Raw genomic sequence first — 24,228 nt, 5'->3', positions numbered from 1 at the left:
ATTGTGGTCTTGAAACGTTCACTTATGGTCTTCAATGATGTTAACATCATTGGATCTTATACTGACTGGATGACTCATTATGCACTTTTGGGGAAATATCATCATGCATGCAAGCATAGACTGCTAGATGCCAGCACGACAAGAGGTATTTACTGTCACTTTCATGCTTTCTCACAAGTTAACCCTTTTGGTGCCAGGGACTTTGGACAATTATGTACAAAGCTATATCAAGGCTTTCTCCACCAATTGCCACTCAAAATACGCAAAGGGTTAAGAAAAAAATAAGAAGACGTTATAGAAGAGCCCTTAAATCCCGATTAAAGCACCATTCTAGGGTATATTTGTCTATTTTCTACTCAGCTGATAATATGGGCTGCTAGCTCATTATGACTGGTATACATCCACCCAGACATAGTATACCATTCCACGGTGAAGTGATTTTCGTTCTTTCTTGTGCTTACGGGAGGTCTATGTCCTTGCAATTTTACGCTCCAGAAGCCAGGTAGGTAAATGGAACAAATTGCACTGTAGGGGATAACCTGCTGCTGTAGGTCAGAGCAGTAGTAAAGTTTAAGGGGTGACGTTCGTTGTTCTGAAGGTAAGTTATGAAATATGGTTCGTTAGTCCCGAGATAAAAGAAAGAAAACAAAACCTCGAACTTGAAGAGAAAATCCACCTCCAAAATGAATAAACTTCAAAAGAAAGAGAAAAATATTCCCTACCGAACGATACAAAAATGACACAAATCCGATAATAAGAAAGATGACACTTTGAAATTTCACATTTTTTTCTGAAAAAAATTTCTTTACCAGCAGTCCTTATAAATATTCAAAAGAATTCTGTCCATTTTATGACCTTTTCGTCTTACTCCTTATGTTATCTAAAAAGTGAGTTGACAGAAAATACTTATGTTTCCCTTCAGTCCCCCCCCCAAAAAAAAATGTCTTTATTTGGGAATGATAAGATAAAAGGAAACAAGGCACCGAAAACTTATTTCTGCTATTTCATTCATTACTCTAATTGCGTTAAATTAATCTCCTGTTATCAATGCTATCTTGGAGGATATTTGCAAATGAATGTCAAAATGTAAATTTATGCAGTTTTTAATTTTGTGCCTTGGAGGACAAAAACGAATATGTTCACTTAAGCATAAGGTTTCCCTTTGTATTATTATAAACCTGATACAGGCTGATAACCAATTATACAAAAAAAGAACACCTCTGATATGGTTTATAGCACAATTATTTTTCTTGAAATCTTCTATGAAAAATATGAGCGAGAAGAAGTGTTTACTTTCTTCTCTCTCTTTCTCTCTTTTTTTTTTTGTTGCTTAGTGTACAATTGAGAGTTATTCATCTAAGAACAAATAAAATCGTTTATCAGTATGTATAAGTGATATGATTAATGATAATTTTGTTGATATCATTCCCTATATCTATCAACTAAATTAGCTCTTATATGTTAATCATCTACTGTCAAGATCATTTCCCACTATTACTCGAAATTAAGGTTTTGAATTGATGCCTGCTCCATAAAAATTAACATAAGTAAGAATCAAGTTAGAAGATATTCACAATTTAGAAGAAATTCTATTCCACAGAAATCATTTATTATTATTATCTTTTTTTTTATATCTGAGTTAGGATCTATCAGCAAGCAACAAATGGTTCACACTTTTCGCAGAGTCGTGTTGATGAATGTAATAATAACAGCATTTTACCCAAGACTGTATAGATGCAACGCGATCATTCCAGAAATATTGAATATCAAATTCAAAAAAATGCAATACACAGTCACATTATATACAGTTTATAATATAGACTGTATAGGACAGATATGACAGTTTAAAGTGTCATTCATAGATTCTGTTATACAGACCTCACTCACGGCTCTTTTACATAATATCATTAGGAGAGTTTTGGTACACGCATTTTGTCATTTACTTTTAAACACCTAAAATGAAGTTTAATTGTGCATGCAACTTTCCGCGCTCTACGCTTAACAAATACATAATTACTTCTCATGCAATTCTATTTCACCGCGGCCTTCGGGTTAGGTGTAATAAAAGTGCACTTGGGCGCATTATGTATTTGCTGGATATGAATAATTTACGATGGTCCCTCGGATATCATGCACTTTTAATGTCGTAAACCACCCACACTTTTGGGGTAATATGCGCTCAGGACTTTATTGACCATGAACGCTCTGTAGCAAAGAAAAACTTTGAGATGTCACTCGTAAGTAGAATCAGTGACAAGAATTCTATTGGATCAATGAGCAAGTCACTTCGTGTCACGTGAGATAGAATGAACTTTTTCAGAAGAGATTTCCTGAACTCCTCCTTTGATGATCGATGTAATTACACTTTTGTCGGCAATTATTCATATTGTTCCATTCAACTACAACTATGACCTCGAGGTGTATAACTAAATAGTGAAAGAAACCGTCGTGGTCTTCTTGTGTATCCTACCGGGAGAGAGGAAGGACGTGACTTCGAAAAGCCGTGCAATTAAATTTTCATGATAATCGATCCAGGACACACGGCAGTCTGCCCCCCCCCCCTTTCATTTAAAGGTATGATAGCGCGGGAAAACACGCGTCGTCCATTTGAATCGATCTGCATTCGCTGCACACCGCGGTACGTTCGAAAGCCACGAATACCGCCCGTCGGCCACGTGTCAGCGAAAATGTGCATCGAAGCGTACGCTCATCGGAAACGGTCGACCCCAGTCGAGATTCGTCGGCTGTGTGTATGATTACTTATAGAAATCAGTGATAATGTTGCACAATTCGAACACATCCGAGCCGAGACCGCCTTCCTACTCCATTGTATCCCTGCTCTATCAGGTCTTTAAAGTCCGCCATTTGTACAGATCGAAAACTGCGTATGTTAGATTAAACAGCTTCTGCAGCCATTTCTGCAGGTCCTTTCCTAGTTTTTTTTTTTTTATATTGTGTTGTTCCTTTTCTTAATATGGAAATTATGAACAGTCTTTGCCGGTTCGAAGATTTCCTCTTAAGTTTGAAAATATGTGTTTCATTAAATGATATTTATTCATGCAATCACATCAGCGACCTTTTCATTTAACAACTTAAATTTGACTTCATTTAATAGTCCACAAGAACAGCACTTCATACACAAATGAAAGGACAATACAAATCATTATCAAAATTATAATGATACAAAAACATTCAAAAAATGAGAAGGAAATTTAACAACTCATAAATCTTATACAGATTAGGTTACTATTCAGCGCCGTATAGGGATATGAGCATAATATTGATAATGATCACCACAATATTTGTTTCCTTCTTATGATAATTTCACAATTCAAACTAAAATTGTGATTTTGCTTATAAATTAATACTACAGCTGTCTACAACAACATATTCATGAAGATGATGTAGGTATCACTACTTTCACTATGTTTTTATTTTGTCGGCTTATTGTTTGAGATTTGCACCAGACACATCTAGTAGAATAATTCGTATTGTGTGTGTTTGTATGAGCTTTTATTGGTCTTATTAGTTTGTTTCTAACAAATATCGAGGGGCTTAACTTGAGTTAGATTGTATCTTTTATCTATTATTCATTCTGATATTTTGCGTCATTGTCTTAAGCTATAACTAACACTTGACGAAAAGAAAAATTGAATATATTGAGAAATATGACTTCACATCAATTTCATGATAATAATCATGTGACACGTCATTAATGAGCAAACGAAATATAAGAATTTTTTATATTCGTCATGAATTGAAGGTATCATAAAGGAACACCCTCTACTCAGAACTTTAGAATTTTAAACTTTACGAATTGAGTATTGAATGAACATGTTAAATTTGTTTTTTGAATGGTGCCTAATAATTCCAAGCGCGTGACGGACAGATGTGACTTCATGTAAAATTCATAATCTATTTTGTTTTTTAGAAATGTCAAGATTGAATTGCCTCCCCGTAGAATGTTTAATTCTTTTCCAAGTGGGTGTTTTTGAAGATAGAGTTTGACTGAAAAAAAACCCCACAGCATATGTCACTGAAAAACTGCGCTTAAAAAGAAATTTTCCAGTGCCCCATCATTTTGTCATTGGTACATGTCGTTGTCGAACGTAGAGTCATCCTATTTCGCCACCCTCTCTTTTTTACCCTGTTCTTTTTCTTAAACCTCAGATATTATGAATTAAGATAATGAAGTCTGCATAAAGCAGCTTACTGTCAACTGGCGCTTAGAGTTTTGCAGGGTGGGAGTTACACAGCTGATGTGCAATCTGCTCACGAACTCGATCCTTGTACGTGCTAGATCGGGTATCGGCGCCCGAATCCTCGCGGCACCATGCCATCACCACTCGCATGCATCAATTCATCATGACTCAAACTGCCCCATCTCTCCCCGCTCTACTTACAATTCAATGACAACTTATATATATATATATATATATATATATATATATATATATATATGAAGAGTTTGTTTGCAAAAACCGATAAGTCCATTTTTGAAGATTTTGAAGTACGGTCTTTGTCATAAAGTACAAAATAATACCTTTTAAATGATATATTGGTCACTACATATGAAGGTACATTTTTGAAGTTATGGTCAAAAGAAGCAGAAATGTTCTTGTTATTTTCTTTATTTTTCTTGACCTTTAATCGCAAATATCTCCATTTCACAAATATGGACTTATCGGTTTTTGCAAACAAACTCTTCATATATATATATATATATATATATATATACATATATATATATATATATATATATATATATATATATGAAGATTATTATCGCCAACCAAGCTAACTCCGTTCTTTTTAAATTTCGATCTTTGCGATTAATTCTTCCCTCCCCCCGAAAAAAAAAAGATCTCAAGAAATATCGTGATAATATGTGATATCTTTTATCTAAACAAAGCTTGGGATGTAGTATTAGTAGTAATGACATTAATAATAATAACAATAATTAGTGATAATAGTAGAATACATTTTAGCGCGCTTAATACATAGTTTGCAAAGTGCCATACAATATACCATCATAAGCTACACCATAACATAATATAAGCTTACATTATCAAAATAATAATAATAAAGAATGTTACAAGTAAGGTGTCACTGAACGGTTTGATTGTCCATCTAATGATGGACTTACTTTAAGATATTTAAAAATTGCGCCTAGCCCATTTAGCAATATATTCACATCTATATAGCGCCACAATGTTAATGGGGCGAAAAGTTCTCAAATTGTGGGGAAGTTGTACGTCCCGAGATTTCTTTTTTGTCTGATTCTTTCTTGGTTCTCTACCTGGAAAGCCATTGAAGAAGGTCGAGGTGAATGCACGGGTAAAACGAGCCAACCAGATTTTGTTTTATTCGGTTCTCTTCCTGCTGTGGCCCAATTAAAGTGTAAATGTTGGCGACATGGGAGAGAGTTGCATTCAACATTAATTCGTAGGGCTGTTTTTAGGCGCTGAAATTGGAACTAGTCTTCGGAGAGACCGATGCGACCAAAAAACAGCGGATGGGAAAATGGCATCGATTTTTCTTTCCATTCTTGAAAGCACACTTGGGAACACGCACAATACAAAACACACAAACGCACATATGCATTCACACGCACACACGCTCTCTACCCCCCCCCCCCCCCCACACACACACACATACACACACTTCCCTAATTCCTCCCAGCAGTTTGTCACCTCTCATCATTGGTGGGATGGAACATTATTTTCCAGAAACTCAAGTGGGCCCACTCGATACGGGTCCCACTCGTGACAGCGTGACGGTGTCGGTCGTGTCTGTGTGAAACCCCTTAAGCGCCTATTAAAAATTCAAGTGGTTCCACTTTGTAACTCAACTCCTCTGGGCTCACAACTTGACATAGTGCCGCTAATAAAATTCAACGAGCGGGATATCATGCCGTATTCTCCAGTTCCTTCTTGTCTCACATGTGATTCTGTCATTTGGCTAGCCACCCTCTGCATTCTCTTTTCCGAATTATCTTTTCTTTTCTTGCTATTTGTTTATTAGCAATGGTGATATACTATTTGTATCGTTCCATGAATGGAATGCTGTTATTTTGTACACACGCAACTGTGTTTACATCCATCTTATGTATTCTACTTATCACCGCCATGTTCATTATCATTATTACTGTTCTCGGTATTGTTATTGTTATTTTTTTATTGATTATGTGTCATACACTATTTTCACTAAACTTGCATTTGTGAAAACTATACCTATTCTCCAATGTATATCTCTCCGTCTCTCTTTCTCTCTCACTTTCTTGCCCCTAACTTTAAAGACACTGTTTGCCATTGGAAGAAGTGATTAAAAGATGTTAGAGTTATCACATTTGATGCATTATAGTTCGGTTGTATAACATCCTACCATATAAAAATTTGGCAATAAATCCATAAATATAAAGAGATATCACTAATTCTCTCCATACGCCGTAACTGTAGACGGTTTCTTCTTCTAAGTTTTATTTTGAAGCATTAAACGGCACTTTGTTCATCTGCAAATGGTAGATAGTGGCTTTAACCTTCTTGCCATTGTATCCGTATTTTTGAAGAGGCCCACTTGCCCAAACTAGCCTACAATTGCCATGTGGGTACACTTTACATCTCGGCGAAATTCAGAATGCTACAGCTAAACTCCTATCGCGGCGTTTTCACTCCACCTTGTTATTACGACTGTTGTAGCCTGAGAGAAGACTACGGTACAAGTGCCACCTTTTGCGCCAAATCTTTAATAGATTGATTTTCCCCGCCAAATAACTATTAAATGTTCCTGGAAAAGACTGACACCGGCTACCTTGGAACCCTGTGGTTGCCGGATATCGATTCTTTTAATTTTCGAATTATTCAAACAATAAAGTTGTTGTTTTCTTTTTCTTCAAGTGACACATTATAGTTGTCCCACGTTATATACAAAAGAATCAAATCACACAAAATAACATTCGACTTGAGAAATAATGTAAAACTCAGAGACTTTGATAACGGTGACAGGCAGATAAGGTGTTTAGTAGTAGTTATCTGAATGTTGAGATAATCATAGTCTTGTATTACCATAATTATGTAAAGGGCTATGCAAAATAAATCTTATTTATAACCATGACGTGGAATTGATCAACATTGTTTCTTAATAACAAAATTCTCAAGGGTAAATACTTAACTCTTTTAGCAGCTACACTTATCTGTTCAAGAGGGACAGGGAGCTATCAAAAGTATATAATGGTCTATTTTGTAGAAGTAACAATGCTTATAAATACCCTCCTAGATGGCCTAACAAATTCAAATAATCTTTAACTCGCACATTTCAAGCACAAAATATATTTCATAGTACTGGTCCAAATTTGGGGGATCAGTTAAGCGGTTATCTATAAAATGCTTAGAGGTGTAGCTGAAGTCAATGTACTGGAGATAAGGCATAATTATTTCAACAAAATAAGTCAAAGGTAGTTGGTATTAGACATCTGGAAAGGATTTACTTAGGTTACATACCACCAGATTATTTGCATAACTCCCGATCTTCTCATTTTCCAGCCATGGGAATTTGTATTTTGTTTTACTGCAATCTCTGCGACAAAAAGTGATCAACGTGGTAACGGTTTAAGGCAAGAAGTTCCATGTATGTCCACCTAAACATCCCTGCTCCACGCAACACAGGAGCAAAGAATGGATGAATGAATGGATGAATGAATGAATGAATGAATGAATGAATGAATGAATGAATGAATTGATGAATGAATGAATGAATGAATGAACGAACGAACGAACGAACGAATGAGTGAATGAATGAATAGAACGAATGACTAGATGTGAGTCAAGTGGACCACGAGGTGTGACGAGCTTGGCATCCTGTGATGTCATCGGCGGTATCTTTGACATACTCTTCCATATCTAGCATTATTTGACCTTTAAACAGTTCGTGGGGTGCCTAGGCATCCAGCGTATATGGCGTTAGAACAGGTTCATATTATAACTGCAGCCTACTTGGGAACTATTTGCTTAATCTCTTTCTCTGTGTGTGTTTTGTTTTCATCATGATTTTATTCTCTTGAGTCCACGAGTTGTTGTATCTTTAAAAATAAAAAAATATAAAAAAGTGTATGCGCTGAAATGCCACTTGGGATGAGGACGTAGTTGGCATAATCCATAATCTACATAATCTGGATTATTTGTTAACGAGTTACATATTTACACCAATCTAGCCACCCTGTTGTTTTAGTTCACCAACGTTATCTCCAAAGCAGAAGTTATGAATCAATTAGTGTCTCAATAAGATTAAAAAAAATAGCAAAGAAAGGTAAATCAAAATTGAATTGAAAGCACGGTCTGTGGCAAAAAAACAAAAACAAAAACAGAACAAAAAAAAAAAACGCTTGAAATACATCGGGTCTCTTGCGTTCCTTGATAAATTTCTTGTAACGATTGGAAGGATGTAAATCGGTAAGAGTCACAAATTCAAGAACACATGGGCGTTCTCCTCTTCTATAATGATTGTCAACCATTCTGAAAATGGAATGAGGTTCGTTATTCCGAAACACACAATTTCCCCTGTACGCATGGAAGGAAAGACCCCAAGGAAGAACAGCGGAAAATGGAAACAAACAAAGGTTCTTTAATCCGAATACTTGTGGTGTTTCTCGGAAGGTTCGTTATTCTGACGGTTCGTAATTCCGAAAATACAATGAGGTTACCTAAGGTTCGTTAATCCGAAATAAGATATACGGTTCGTTAATCTGGAAATGTAAAATGTACTAATAAACCTTCGGAATTATAGGAACCTTATGTTGTTATCGGATTAAGGAACCTTCGTAATAACGAACCTTATTTCATTTTCGGAATAAGAAACTGTAACCGTCAAACTGAACCCGCTTAGACAAGCTTGAAGTACAATGCCATTTGTTTGTTTGTTTGTGTGTTTTTTTTTTGTTTTTTTTTTTTTTTGGGGGGGGGGAGGGGGTGGATCGACTATTTTGCATTGTCTCAAAGGTGTCAGTGTATTCGAAGCATCACTGGCACAGAAGTGCGCATGAACTCTGCATAGAAACTGACTAACGGGATGGGGGGGGGGTGGGGTGGATACTTTGTAATAGCACCATTTTTGTTGCCTCCTTCTGGATAGAAAGCGTACTGAGGACGAATGCTCAACGAGAATAAAGTTTATCAAGGTCATTAGTGTAAACAGGTAAATGTTCAAAATGCGTCGCGGCGCACGCTTTTAATCTCGCAGAATATGCCCCCACGCCATGCATTAAACACCAGTAGAATGTCGGACTTTTATACGTTGTAAACTATTTCTTGGCTGATCCATAAAAGTTTCATGTATGCGAGTGGCAATCCCATCAGCCCGTCAAAGGGGTTACACCGCATGTTTCATTCAATATTACGGGAAAGGACAGAGACGCTATAGTATGTTGCCTGCTATTAGAAAACGCACTGGTGCAGCGTGCAGGTCCGACTTACTTCATCAAAAGAGACGGCGCTCCAGAACCTAACAATTTGAGTTAATTTGTTTTGTTTTATTTTGTTTTTGTACCACCCACGACCGCATTTTGACTGAGTTACACTTTAACACTGTTCTGCTTCAAACGAAATCACCCACGTTATGTTTAGTGTAATGAAACTTTCCGAACAACAAAAAACAGATACCAAATTAACTGAAAAGGAAAGACAACAAAATAAAGGAAACAAAGCATGAACAGTCCTAAAAATCAAGATTTCAGAACTCTGTTCTTTGGTTTCCCGCTCTCTTTCATGTCTTTGTTCGCTGGAAACGTGTAATTATCCTCCTGTAATCATTCATTCAAGTTCCATATGAAGAAAGAATGACGAGAACCAGAGTGGCGAATCATGGCTGAAGTGCGAATTGTTTGCAATATTTGTTGTCGAACAGTTATGGGTCATTTTCAACGTGTACTGCCATTATGAGATCTGGTTTGTGTGAAAATTTAGGCTGATGGCTCTTACTTCATTATTCTATCAAGGAAAGACTTTTAATTCCTGTCAGAAAAGCCCAGGGCATTGATTGTCTATTTGTACCTCATCCGGTACATGGACACCTCTTTTACTTTACAAAATATGAATTCGTAAGTTAGATAATGTCAATGATACTAATAATGATAATCATCATCATCATCATCATCATCATCGTCATCATCATCATCATCATCAACATCATCATTATCGTCATCATCATCATCAACATCATCATCATCATCATCATAACCATTATTATCATCATCATCATGCATGTGGCCCGAACAACTCGAAGGCCTATACAGGCACCACTGATGATATAAAAGCTATCCCTGTTGGGGGTCTAACAGCAATACTGTTAGGTCTAGTCTCTGTGATGGAGACATGAAGTTGTCGACATGCATCACGCTACGATTCATTGTAATGGTTGTTTTCAGTCTTGTAGTCTGTTTTAATGAGAAGGACATCAGATATAAAGAAGCTCATATAAATCGCTAGTAAGCAACATTTTCTTCTTTTTTTTAAGATAGCCAATCGCTGGCCACTCCGTGACACGACATTTCGATCTATAGTAACCCTATATAAAAGTTCAGCCATGAATCATATTTCTAGGTGATAATTTGGTTCCATCTGGAGTGCGGTCCTTTGGCGGACCTTAAAACGCCTCCAGCGACACACGGTTTCAAGCATGCACTGACCGCCTACTCAGCGTTTTGTTACGCTCACAGCTTCCGCGGCCACCCTTCAAATTCGATGGGCTCTGAGCAGCCTTGGTTACCGTCGCTTGAGGCAGTGAATTAGCCAGTAGGCCCCAAGATAGTCCACCCACGTCATTGACAGGTATGCCATTAAATATTAATTTACATCAAAACTGTGCACGTTTAGGGGAAATCTATACGGTAAATGGAGCCCTGTCATAAATAATCATTATAATATAGAATGTATTTTTTGCTTTAATTTTCTAATTGTTTCTAAATACCCCATAGTATAATCACTTCTGAATGCGCGCGTAGGTGTGACTGCGCTGCAAAAGGTTTCAAACCCCTCTCACGCCTGCCAGCAGCGCTGAACTGTCGTTTATTGCACCTTTTCGATGGGTCACAAGTTCCTTTCTAAAAAAGTGCTTAAAGAGATAGTATAGTATTGGCTGAGGTGAGAATTTAGCTTTTAACTTCTTGCGAAATACCTAGAAACCACTTCCTGAAATGTTAAAATCATACAATTCTAAGAGGAATTCAAAGTTTATTTGATGAAAATCGGTTTTGAAGTGGCTGAGATGTCCAAAAACAAAGTAAAACAAAGCGATCCTAATAAAAGGTGGGTCCCACCTTTTATTAGGATCATAGGATAGGCTATTCAGGGAAGGTGATCCTAGGAATAAAAAAAAAGAAGAAAATATAACGCTTAGGAGGCAGATGTGGAAATATTCATGTGTTTTGTTTTGTTTTTTTCGTAAACATCAGCTCGAAAGTATTGATTTATTGAATCCTCGCGTCATCTCACTATCTAGACAAGGGTGCAATTCCAAGACCTTTTTCATTCATTTTTTTTTCCACCAAAAGTCAACGTCCTCCTGCTCTATACAACTGAATAAATTGAGGCCTAATGGACGATTCGGGGGTAAAGAGGCAAGCGCTTCTCTAATTACAAGAAAGTTCGGTAGGCTGGTATACAGATTATAAGGGAGATGACACGCCGCTACTCTTCATCAGCGATTTATGCCTTGCAGGGCCACGAAGAAGGATTTTTCTCCTTTTTTGACCGAAAGTGAAGGGGGGGGGGGAGGGGGAAGTCTTTCGCAAATGCGAACTTCTGTAACATTCTATAAAGTAAAAGAAAAAAAGTAAGTAAATAGAAAGAGGTGTCCGAGCGCGGTATCAGCTGTGAAGCGATTCATACCAGCCCTGCGCCATAAAGTGGATTAGCTATAACAGCATCCGACATTCATTCGAGGAGGCTGATCGATTCCCGCGAGAACCGACCTCGCTAGGGTTACAACACTAGACGCGGAAAACCATATTATTTGAATGCATTTTGTCGTGATACGGGAACGCGATCATCCCCACACCCGGGCACTATACCTTCGCTTCCTCAAAATGTCATTATACGCTTTGGAGTGAATAGAATGGAGTGTCGCATATCAAAGAGAAAGGGTTTTGTGTACGGAGGGACATAAGCCACTCAATTTCATCTGTCACGTTGCACCAGAAGCAGCTTCTCTGTCGATGTTCCGCTGATTCAAAAAATTGCCCTCGTTCTTATCGACAATTGTGTGAGCTCCAGCAACGTCATCTTTTGTTACCTGCAAGCGGACCACGTGATCTAAAAATTCCCTTGGAGGCAATCGTTGCGCAAGTGGGCTTTGTGAGCGCGTTTATGCGTCTGTGTGCGTATGTGTGTTTGCTTGTCTCTGGTAACGGGCTGACCCTGTGTCAGAGAGAGGAGCTCAGCACCCTCCACCCCCTAGCTGTCTGTTTTCTTAGTTCTGTCCTCACCCTTTCCGCTATTCTTCTATCATCCCTCATCTTCCACGATGTCCCTGCCTACTAGGCTAATAATAATATAACACCTAAGCCGATAAGACAACTAGAGGCGCCTGCCCCCGGGAAAGGCCGAGACTTCACCGGCGTCGGCGAGCGGGTCTTCTAACCGCTTGTTGCCGACGGGAATGGCGTAACCCTGCATTTCGGTGCAGGAGTAGGCAGGCGACATCTTTTCCTAAAACCTGTCCCCTTTCTTCTTCTGTGAATATCTCATATGTAAATATTAAAAATAATTGTAATTAGATTTTTTTTTTTTTGTAAATAATTAGAAGCAGTGTAGGTTTTTATCATTCAATTTAAGTGAATATTTGAATAAATATATTTTTGGAGCAAATTGCCCACCCGGCAGACATGGCAGAGAGCTCCACAAATCTAAAAGAACAACAAGAACAACATGTATGCATGTTTGTGTGTGGGGGGGGGGGGGGGGAGGGGGGAGGTACAACTTTTGAGGTGTGAACTATGAAGTAATGGTATCATATTGGTGGAGATGAGGATTGAGCTTTTATTTATTTATTTTTTTTTTTGGCAAGATACCACGAAACCATTCAGTAAATAGTACAGAGCATACCATTCTAAGAGGAATTCAACGTTTATTTGATGAAAATCGGTTTTGGAATGGCTGAAACATCGAAAAACAAAGTATGAGCGATTGTGACAAAAGGTGACTCCCACCTTCTATTAGGATCGCTTTGTTTTGGATATCTCAGCCATTTTAAAATCATTTCTTCATAAATCAAATTAACCTTAAATTCCTTGTGGAATCATATGCTCTTTCATAAGTCAATAGAGGTTTGTCATTATCTCACTATTAGAAACCTGACGTTAGGATACCAATAGGGCCTATAGGATCCTTATAGGACTTCAAAGCAGCGCAACAGGGCAAAGGTCAGCCTTGTTGGGAGACTATGCTCATGCGATATGCATGTTCTACATTTTAAAAAGGTACGCGGAGAAGGAAAACACTCTTAATCATTATGGTGACATTTTCATTAAGAAGCAAACTAAAGTCCTATATAACAAATATTCCACGTGTAAAATTTTGACAATGTGTGTCAGTACTATACCGCATAGTGTCCTTCATGGTTAAAAAAGAATGACGTCAGTACTCGTCATCGCTTTGATTATCTTTCTTGTATTTCCTGAAAATAGCCCAGTTAAAAACGGATCAAGGGTGTCCAGCTATGACGTAGGAAGCACTGCAAATAATTCATTAACCTCTTTAATATTTCAAGTTGGACTTTTAATGGCGTTTGTGAATGAAGGCACTTTATTTCATCTCAATCTCTTTTCAGTAAGGTTACCGACTACCCTGTCTCACCCTGCCTGAGTTTTTAATTGTGAAAATCTGTTTACCCATATGGTTACCTCGGTGATTTTGTTTTTCTGTCACTGAAATGTCCATCTCTCTTTTCTTGTGCCTTTTCTTTCACGATGATCAATAGCTGGAAAAAGGAACATAAGCTCCGAAAACCTACCTGTACTGCCTGTCGTTACGTATCACGTCATTTCTCATGAGGGAAGTGAATGAAATATACCCAGAGACATTGTTCCGAGTGCGCTATGAAGTACGACAATATATCGTGTTGTGATATTTTTCTCAATCCCAGCGGTTTCTCTTTATTGTTCACGAGGGTGTATGATTGATTACAGAAGCATACATTTAGTAACCCTCTCTAGTAAACATTGCTCATTTTCCAAGAAAATCGCTCAAAAAATGACGTTTGTGAGCTCAATAACAAGTGTCTGATTTCAGCTAAGCATATCAGGATTTGTAGCCGGGGAAAACGATTACATATTTTTATCTTATTTTCATTCGATATTCGAGGCTTGTATATCACCTAAATTGAGTTCCAAGGGTGTATGCCATCTAGCATTGGCAAACAAGACAACAATGTAGGAACATATGAACTGCGCTCCCTCTCGAACTCATCACCTCTCTCTCCCTTTCTCTCTCCTCTCTCTCTCCCTCTCTCCTCTCTCTCTCCCTCTCTCTCTTCCTCTCTCTCTTCCTCTCTGTGTCTCTCTCACCTGCTGTTTTGGAAAGTAATCTGATTGGACGCCTGTAATAGTGCTTTTGGCCAGGGATCGCTTTCAAGATCGAGGGATCAATGTTGATGGCTGTCTATTGCATTTTTCTACTTGAAAAGAGAGAGAGAGAGAGAGAGAGAGAGAGAAAAAAGATATACTGCCAGATGAGACGGCCGAGGAAGAACAGATCGTAGAAATATGTGGATATTTTGGTCTTCTTCTTCTTCTTCTTTTTTTCTAAGATTAAATTTTAGTGACTTGTGTTTTGGAACATGTTGAAGGAAATGATGGATTTGTCGTTTTTAACGTATAACTTAAAATCTACTATTTTTTCCGGTAAAAATAACTCCACTTTGATCGAAGGAGGTGTTGTTTTGGAAAAGAGGGGATTCATTTAAAGAGAGAATTTCCCTTCTATCTTTTTTTTTTTTTTTGTATTTTCAAATTCCTGATGCATTCTCCATAGTTCCTTGATGCAAAGATCTGAATGATGAGACAAATAATGTCTTCTGCCGTTATTATCATTATTATTTTGTGTGTGTGATACGTGTGTTGCATACATTGGAATCACCGCATTGAGCCTATAATAGCTTTTTCGAGATGTATATCTAATTATGTTTTGCAATGGCGACATACTACTATCATGCGTGAGGGTATTCCCTGCAGTAATCGTAAGTCCAAATCAGAACGCCACATCTCGTTCTGAAATTTTAACGCCTCCGTCTCGGAAATCATTTGACGCATACAAACTACACCGCACTGTAATTTACGAGGCATTCATTCTCTTCCCCACCCCCTCCTGTCTCTGTACGATATATTTTCACGTTTCTTTCTTTCTATCTATATAATAATATTATCTATCCAGCTATCTATTTTATTGCTCATTCCCGTAATTTTCATTCTTTCTCTCTCATTATTATGTGTTGTGTATGCAGCACGTATAAAAGCCATCATATTTTTCCTCATGCCAATAAAAAACATACCGACATGCAGTTATTTGTCATTTCTGTCAATGACGTGTTAGGCTATCGACTTTCGCTATGCGGTTATTGACCCGGGCATCCACACTCTGTAGATTGCATCGAAATTTTACAAATTAACATGAATTTTTTTAAATCATTATTTTCATCTATGTAAATTTCGCTTTAAAACATAAATTGTTATTGTGAAGAGGAGTATGACATAATGAAAACAAGTTCAACAACCCGAAATCAAGGGAACGTCTGTGTTTTTTTTTTTTTGTTTTTGTCTCCGAAAGAAGGAAAATCCGTTGCAAGCAGTAAAGGAACGCATTGGGCTTTAAGGTACATATTGGGGAAACATGAGTAAGATTACGTTTACCTTTGCATAGTCATTTCATTTCACTGTTATAGTTAAGTTTCAATTTGTTTGAAATCTACATCGAAGAAAGGGTTCATCGGTGGCAAATTATATCAAGAAAGGTCGGTTGTTTTATTTTTATTCTAAATAATATGCGTAAATGATTGATAGGTAAATCCATTCATCATACACTGAATGCTCAACCAAACAATTTCCCCTATGATACTCCTGCAGGGGCAATTGCGACAAAATTTGATGACAAATTGCAATACTCGGGAGACACAAGTCGAATGATAGAGAGCGGGGGCGCCCCCTACCGAAGCGAAAGGAGCAATAATCAATAGCTGTTACCCGCTTCCCCTGAGGGAGCACTGCCTGCTATTCTACGCGCGCACAACCGCGCGTCAGTCGGTTGACAATGACGAATGAGCCCTCTAATGCCTATAGCCGACTTTCTTTTTTTCCTCCTCCGAGATGAAAGACAGAATTTTGTAAGCGAGGGTTGTGTCTTGGGCACGATTCCTCATCGGAATGAAAACGCGCCTTGAGCGAGCGGGTCAACAGTTCCCATTGTTTGATGCATCGCTTTCCGCATGTTTCCAAGTCATGTATGCGTAACACCAGAGGGCGTGATCAATTTGAAATTTCCACATTCCCCGCTACACTCAATACACTCACTCCTTGTCACTCTCGGAGCTGTTTGCTTGCATTCCAAAGCAACTACTTGCATTTCAAAGTAAAAAAAAAAAAAAAAAAAGTGTCGGCTCTATACTTTTGATGTGACTACAAAAGGTATTAAAAAAGAACGAAGAAAAATTTTGAACGCAAATGGTCGCTTCGAAATAGCTCCTATGGCGAATGTACTCTCATAGATTACGGTTATTTTGAACGAGAGTTGTAATTTGCAAACAATGTAGCCTGTTCCATGATTATTATAGTACTTGACCTAGTCTAACAATAACGAGACTGGGCATGTGAAGATTTGGAAATCAAATGAAACTCACTCGATCAGTTTGTCGTAATCTACGTCTCAATTCCCAAGTATAAAGATTCACATACTTGCTTAAAAAATAAAACGACAGCAAACAAACGTTGAAACACTTATTCAATTAGAAAAACATGAAAAGGGGGACAAAAACATGATAAATAGATCAGAACCGAGCCAAAGCACTTTCAATAACCCACTTACACTCGTCCAAGCTTTTTTGTATTGTTTTCCTGGTAATGTTTTGGCTCGGTAATTTAGTATTAAGGCAGATAAATAGCATGAAATAGCTTTAGAATTACATAAAAATGTAAAAATAGTTAGTAAAATTATTCAATATTCAATTCTGCATTAACATCAATTACCATAACGATAGAGAACGAAAGAGTAATGTTTGGTTTGTAGATACTGATGACAATGCACCCCCTCCCCCCCCAAAAAAAAAAAAAAATGTGACGTCGATATTGACAAAAACGACAAAGAAAGATGTCAATACCTACAATGACGATGTCAAGTAACGGTAATCAACATGGATTACTCACATCTTCGGCATTGTCATGTCAAACATGAGTTATGTATAAGAGCTATTGAATATACAACCATGCACTTTAGTGCAATATTGTTTCAACGCAACAAAAGGATACATTTCCGATGCTGAAAACGCTCTATGAAGACTAAAAATGGCGTCATAGCTTGTGGCTGGCAAGGTGGTGGATATGGTTACACCCAGTGCGTGTTCTATGCTCATTAGAGCCGGAAATACTGCGCGAGAAAGTCTCGGGAGTTGCTGTGTGGTTGAAATACAAGACCACCAAACTCGGCTCTGAGCTTTCTTTCTTTCTTTCTTTTCTCTCTCTCTCTCTCTCTCTCTCTCTTTCGCTATTTCTCTCTTTCTCCTTCCCTATCTCACACAATCATTCTCCTCCTGTATTTCCTTTTCTTTCTCTGTCTTTCTGTTATTCGTCTTTTCATGACTGCATCCATAATTACGCTTGGGAGAATAAGAGGGAAACATAGCGATAGAGAAAAAAATTAATTGTGCGAAAGAGTGTTGAGAGTGGAACAGAGACCAAAAGGGTGATAAAACTTGACTGCAAAGAAAACAGTTGGCACGACCTTGACCTCTTATGTAAAAATGATACCTGCGAATGCCCGTTTGCAGACTGGAACCTAGAGCCTCCTTAATTGGTGGAACACAGCGTTTCGCACTATTCACGTGTACTACAAGCTCTATTTCGTGGTTCACTTAGACATGGTACGGTCCACAGTCATAACCGTGTTCAACTGATTTTCAGGCAATTTCCAAGTAGAGAATCAATGCAAGCAATTTTATTCAGTTCACACAGTTTTATTTTAATTACAGCCAAGACGAAACGTGAACGTGTTACGACGTGAGAATACTATGTTCACGCTTGTATAGGACTAAACACCCAAACGGCGCATGCACATGTAATCTTACTGATTTCAGGTAGATGGTAAAAACGAAGTTTTTGGCGCTATTTTTTAATGCTGGTCCCTGAACCGATCATGGGTAAATTTGTCCCCACTGTTTTACCAAGTGAAACACGCTGACTGCTTGTTGAAGATGATGATACTCTCCTGTCTTCACTCGGCACTAGATAAAAAGTGAGTGTAGGCTCTAGCTGGCTGACCGTTTACAGTTCGTTATTCCGAAGGTTCAAAGTTTCGTTTTCCAAAAATTGAATAAGGTTTGTCAATCCGAAAATTAACAGAAGGTGCGTACTAACAAAACTTTGGAATCATTACAAAGCTTATTCCTTTTTCGGATTAAAGAACCTTTGGCATAACGAACCCTATTTCGTTTTCGGATTAACGAACCATCGGAATAACGAACCTTATTTCATTTTCCGATTAACGAACTTTCGGAAAAACGAACCCTATTTCATTTTTGTATGAACGAACATCTACGTATGAGGAACTTGTGTGTTTTGGAAGAAAGAAACTTCGGAATAGTGAACGTTATTTCATTTTTGGATCAAAGAACCTTCGGAATAACGAGAATCATCCGTGTGACAGCTACGCGCACAATGTAACCTTGTCCGCACACTGACGTCACCCTGTGCTGCATTTTTAATCTCATTCAGTAGGATGATTATTGTCTGTTCTTATACCCTGTGTACGATTCAATAAAAAAAAAAAGATTGCATTCTGTAATTTCATTGCGTCTGTCACAATGTTAACCTTTGTGTATTCTAGAGTGTCGAGGCACAGAAAATCTCATAGCGTTGCACACGTACACTGTCCAAAGTCCGTGAAACAAATAGGATCTATAATGAAAACACCAGTAAGGTGGACACAGAAAGTAGTTTGCCCATTCTGCTTCGAAACTGTAAAACACGGGAATTATCATTGCAATGTTATAATCAGCAAAGTGTGCAAAAAATGGTACTTTTGTTTGTGTGTTTGTTTGTTTGTTTTCCTATTATGTCATCAAAAAGCTTATAGTCTCCAACCTTCAACTGCACCGATAATTCATATTCAGCGTGCTTATTATATTCTTTCATGTACGGTCACACTCAAATAACAGGCACATACGCACATACTAGATATATGCGTGTATCTTTTATATTCATTATCATAATGTTATGACAATTTTATACAATATTATACACATACCTATACGATCAAATTGTCTCATTTTTCAATTCATTTCTTCAGGATTCTTCACAGCAAACGAGCCCAATGTATCCTATGAACATAGGACAAACTTCAGTCCTCCCCTTCTCCCCACAAAAGAAGAAGAAGAAGAAGAAGAAATCAATAAAATGAGCAACGCATTAGCATTCTCGAATTGCAACATTCAATTGAAAATGAATACCCCATTTTCTTTTTCTTTTTCGAAGAATCAGAATACATCAGAAAAAGATCAGAATCGCGTGGGTGATTGGATCGAAATGAAATTAACAAGACAGTAGGGGTGGAAAACTGATGTTCATAATGTCTCCGTTTTCACCGCAGGAAACGCGATCTAGACCGTGAAATGGAATTGAGGGCGTGCTCTCCTGGAAAAGCCATGCTGGCGTATCCGTCTGCAAAAGAAAACAAAAGATCTAAAGTTGTATCTACAAGACTGTAGTTGTTGTTTTGTTTTTTTCTTCTTTACCTCATTGAGCACGGCGCGGAATGCTGATGGCGTGTGAAGACGATGTATTATCCGCGCTTTCAGGGGATCTTTGCAAGTGTGTTTTCTGACAAAACAAGCCGTGTGTGTATTCGTTTCAGGGGGATCTCCTGGCAAGAAGTGCATCACGTCGAATTCCGCTATCCCCGGGATGAGTTCCCGTCAAGACCTGTTCAGATTGTCTCCAGCCCTTTATCAAGCTCCAGTGAAAATGAAACACACCTACCATACTACTTGCCATAGATTTACTACTAGCAGGCTTCATTTTGTTTCTGAGTTGTTCATTCATCGTATGGTTGTTCAAAGACAAATGTCTGTATGTATTATGTGCTATACTATCAACGCAATATCTTCTGAATGAGCTTAATAGCTACAGTTCACATCAGCCCCTAATATCATTTTCGTTGTCGTTGTTGTTGTTGTCTCGTTCATTTTTTTAACGATCGTAAAATAACGTAAAGACAGATTAATCGAAGCCTCACACCTCATATAGTTATTCTATTGATTGAAATATGTTGGAAGAAAATTGAAAAGATCGTAATTAGTGTCCCTTGCCTCACAGTAATTGTCCGATGCTTCAAGGCTCTAGTGTGCGTATTGTCGGGATGAAGCCGGCTTCAAGCAACAGTACGAGTATAAAATTGTAGGTCCTTATTGATCAAAATATTCATTTAAAATGTTTTTGATAATATGGTATAAAAGCTGGCGTTTTATTCCTGTGCATTAATGATTTGTGAGTTTGCCTGCAACTTTCGCTTCTCGTATACGTTGTGTTCAGCCTTGGGAAACTACTGAATATAGAAGAAGACACGTATTGACATACAGGAGCTTGACCCTGCTAACTCTGAATAGGTGAGAACCAAATTTACCGTTACAATCCATTTATCCGCAATGATAGCATTAGAAGAGGGCTTGTGAGAATGCCCCCGCTAATTATCGTCTTCTCGGGAGGAAAGGCGCCTTACAAATTTATCTTCACCCGCGAGCGACACACTTTCAAAAAAATTGCATTGTTTTCACAACCTCTTCTGGAAGTGATTGGCCGAATGAGGTCGTCTCCCGTATAAATTCTGGGGCTGCCTAATTTCATTTCGGCCGATAGATGCTCGCAATTTGATCAGGGTAATTCAATCAGAAATGGAGAAGCAATGGGCTTGATCCACGCCACGTTTTTCACTTGTTCGCTCGCACTTGGCGCGTGATCGATCAGAACGTTGTGGTGCTATCCATCAATCGTCAGTCCCATCAAAAAGCGCGGGAAGACTCGGACACAAAAGCACCCGGGAACAATCACCCCCTCATTGCATTAAGTGTGAATAGTTTACACTAATATGATGGACTCAATTTCACGTGGATAACGATCTCTGGAGCACACGACGACTCCGAGGTCATTTACAAAGGTGTAAAAACGTGCAAGGCTCTTAGAACATTATTCAACATCATTTTAGCGTGTCCCATTTTACTTCATTATAAGAGTTGTGTCATCATTTAGCAGATGCTCTACCTTGTTGATTGTTTGTCCTTTTGTCATTCCCCATGTTTTCTTTTTTTTTTCGATATTCATTTCACCATCCCTCTAACCCCCCCCCCTTCTCTCTCTCTCTCCACCCATGTACATTCCGTTGCCTCGTCGCTCCGTTGAGGCGTCATGCATACCTGCGTGATTGGCGACCCTGCAGTGTGGCACGATTGCAGCCCTCTCTAAACGACAGATACTTACTTTGAATCTAACTCAGATGTTATTGAGAAAACCACTGGAAAAGATGCTGTACCAAACAAATTCCATCATGAGCAAGGAGTAAATCTTACTAGGCACCTTTTTGTGCTATCTAGCATAGCTCTGCGATAAGGGCAAGGTCCTTTGTGACGGCTGTGCTTCCAAAGTTGCAAGGGGTACACTAAGAAGAATTTGATAGGCTCATGAACATTATTTTCAACTCACGAGCACTCATGGAATAGTCCTAGTGCACCAACCTTTGCATTCAGCTTACTTTTTTATCATCTAGATGTCCTTTAAATAAAACATTGATACATACCACTGTTTAGTCAAAGAAAACCCTAAGAAGATTTGGGGTTCCACGACAGTTCCTTCTGCTACAACAGGATTGATTCCATGAAATATCTGCATGCTAAGCCAAACATAATCTACTCACAAACGTACCCCTAACCCTAATCCTAATCCTAACATCAAACTAAACCCAAAACCCTATCACAAGCCTAACCCTAACCGTAATCCTAAGTTCTTGGAGAAAATAAGACGGGAGCAAATGTCGTGTCACCGAAAATAATATAAACGGCACCTGGCGACACTCCAAAAGGAGTTGCATCGATTGGTATATTGAAGACTCACGCAGGGAGGAACGTGCTTTGAGACCATGCGTCCCGACGTCCACCCGATCATTGTAATGGACAATGACGTGGGTCAGGTGCGCGCAATAATGTTGCTTTCAAATATCCTTTTGTCTATGCGACGACAACGGCCGTGCAGGAATACCTGAGCAGAACAGGAATGTAGGGAATCGGATACTCTCTCCCACCGTTCGTCGATGAAACCACCCTACAGACAGGACAGAGAGATGCTTAGCAACGACATATTGCACAATATCTTATTTTGATCACGGATCAAAGGAATTTACAGCTTGCTGAGAATATTATTTCCTTGACCCGGATGTAGAGGTCAGGCATGGCTTTTTACAATGGGTTCCAAAGTCCATGCCGTTTTCATGACCTGTTTATAAGGCATTTGTGACTGCCACCCACATATAGCCACAAAAATTAGGATTCTCTATAATATACCAATATGTCACTTTGGTTGACTGCCTGAATTTTTATCCCTTTTTTTCTTATCTGGAAGAGTTAGCTCATCTCCAGCTTTACATACTGTCAAAATTTGGTGGCTTAAAAGAAACCAAAAATGACATGTCACTTTTTTTTCCTGGACCATATTTGTTTTTTTCCTTCGGACATGAGCTGCTTTCACCTTTCAAAAAATAGAACATGTTTTCATGAGTATTCTTCTCCACGACACGCCTGAGTTACCCTAATCTTTAATCCTCTTATCCTCCCTTTTCTATCGCGCTCCATCTCCGAATTCTTTCTTATTCAATCAGTTATTGAATGGGTTACGGTGGTCCAATTTTAACGCGTTACATATCATTTTAAAGCTTAAAGCTTCCTTTTTAAACTAAGCGGAAATTCGAGAATTCATCTTAGCCTTTTTTTTGGGGGGGGGGGGGGAGGGGGAAGGAGGAAGATGAGGTTACGCAGGGTGGTCACATTTTTCATCATTTTACATGGTTCCTCACCTTTAAATGTACATCATGTATACATTGTATCACGTCAATGCTCTATATTCATTTCTACTCGGAAAGTGACAAAATAGTCATGAAATTGCAGCAGTCCATAGCGGCATTTCCATTGTACGGACAAGTTCTAATCTGGCAAGCAAGGGTTCTTAATAAAATTTTGCCCTTGGATTTAAAGAAAGTATATAAAAGGTTATCTGAATTGTATTAATGCAATTAGTCATCAGGTTTCCATTCATATATTATCAACTGAAAAACAAACGAAACAAACAAACATTAAGCCGCTGTTAATCTAAAGCTCTTTTTCTTCTCTGTCTGTCTGTCTGTCTGTCCGTCTGTTTGTCTCTTTCTGTTCAGTCTCTCTTTCTCCATCTTCCATATACCGCTCTTTCTAATTCCATCTCTCCCTTTTCTTTCTTATTTCTTTCAGATTTTCTTCACACATATTATTTTCCCATTATTTTTTTCTTTCCTACGTCAAGGCAGTCTTTGGACAACCTGCTCTCATCATCAGTGAAGCCTAGCTTGCAGGTATTTCCCTAATTTCACGAAAATAACGGTTAAATAAACGACAGAGAAGACGAAGAATACCAAGAAACAGTAGGAGTGGCTCCGGAGTCCATCGACAGTTCCGAGCGTAAAACATGCAAGCCGAACGGCCGCGGGCGTGTACTCCATTAATATCTCATCGAGTTAGTAAAACATATCATTGATCTACGTGTATGCCTTCCACTATATCTCTTGCAACGCCAGAGGCCTATGCGTTATCATACATAATACAGATAATTATGTAGTTGTTTTGCTGTTTCCTTACAGTGTTGAAGCGCCTCCATATCTACCCCGTAGGAAAAATGTGTGCGTGTGTTTTTATTCCAGTTAACATTCTCATCATGCAAACGAAATGTATATAAAGAATGCATTA

General features: G+C 38.4%; 1 protein-coding gene across 1 annotated transcript in view; it reads right to left on the bottom strand.

Moving 5' to 3' along the window:
* Nucleotides 1-12,692, bottom strand: part of LOC140240280 (uncharacterized) — a 38,929-nt gene extending 26,237 nt beyond the window's left edge. The window contains exon 1 of the mRNA XM_072320063.1: nt 12,605-12,692. Within this exon, the coding sequence (XP_072176164.1) occupies nt 12,605-12,692 (88 nt within the window). The remainder of the gene's footprint in view (nt 1-12,604) is intronic.
* Nucleotides 12,693-24,228: the final 11,536 nt, after the last annotated feature.

Source organism: Diadema setosum, chromosome 16 (assembly GCF_964275005.1).
Source record: "Diadema setosum chromosome 16, eeDiaSeto1, whole genome shotgun sequence".
In the NCBI taxonomy this organism is placed as follows: Eukaryota; Metazoa; Echinodermata; class Echinoidea; order Diadematoida; family Diadematidae; genus Diadema; species Diadema setosum.
The sequence above is the reverse complement of the archived record's forward strand: the minus strand, read 5'-3'. Positions and strand labels throughout refer to the sequence as shown.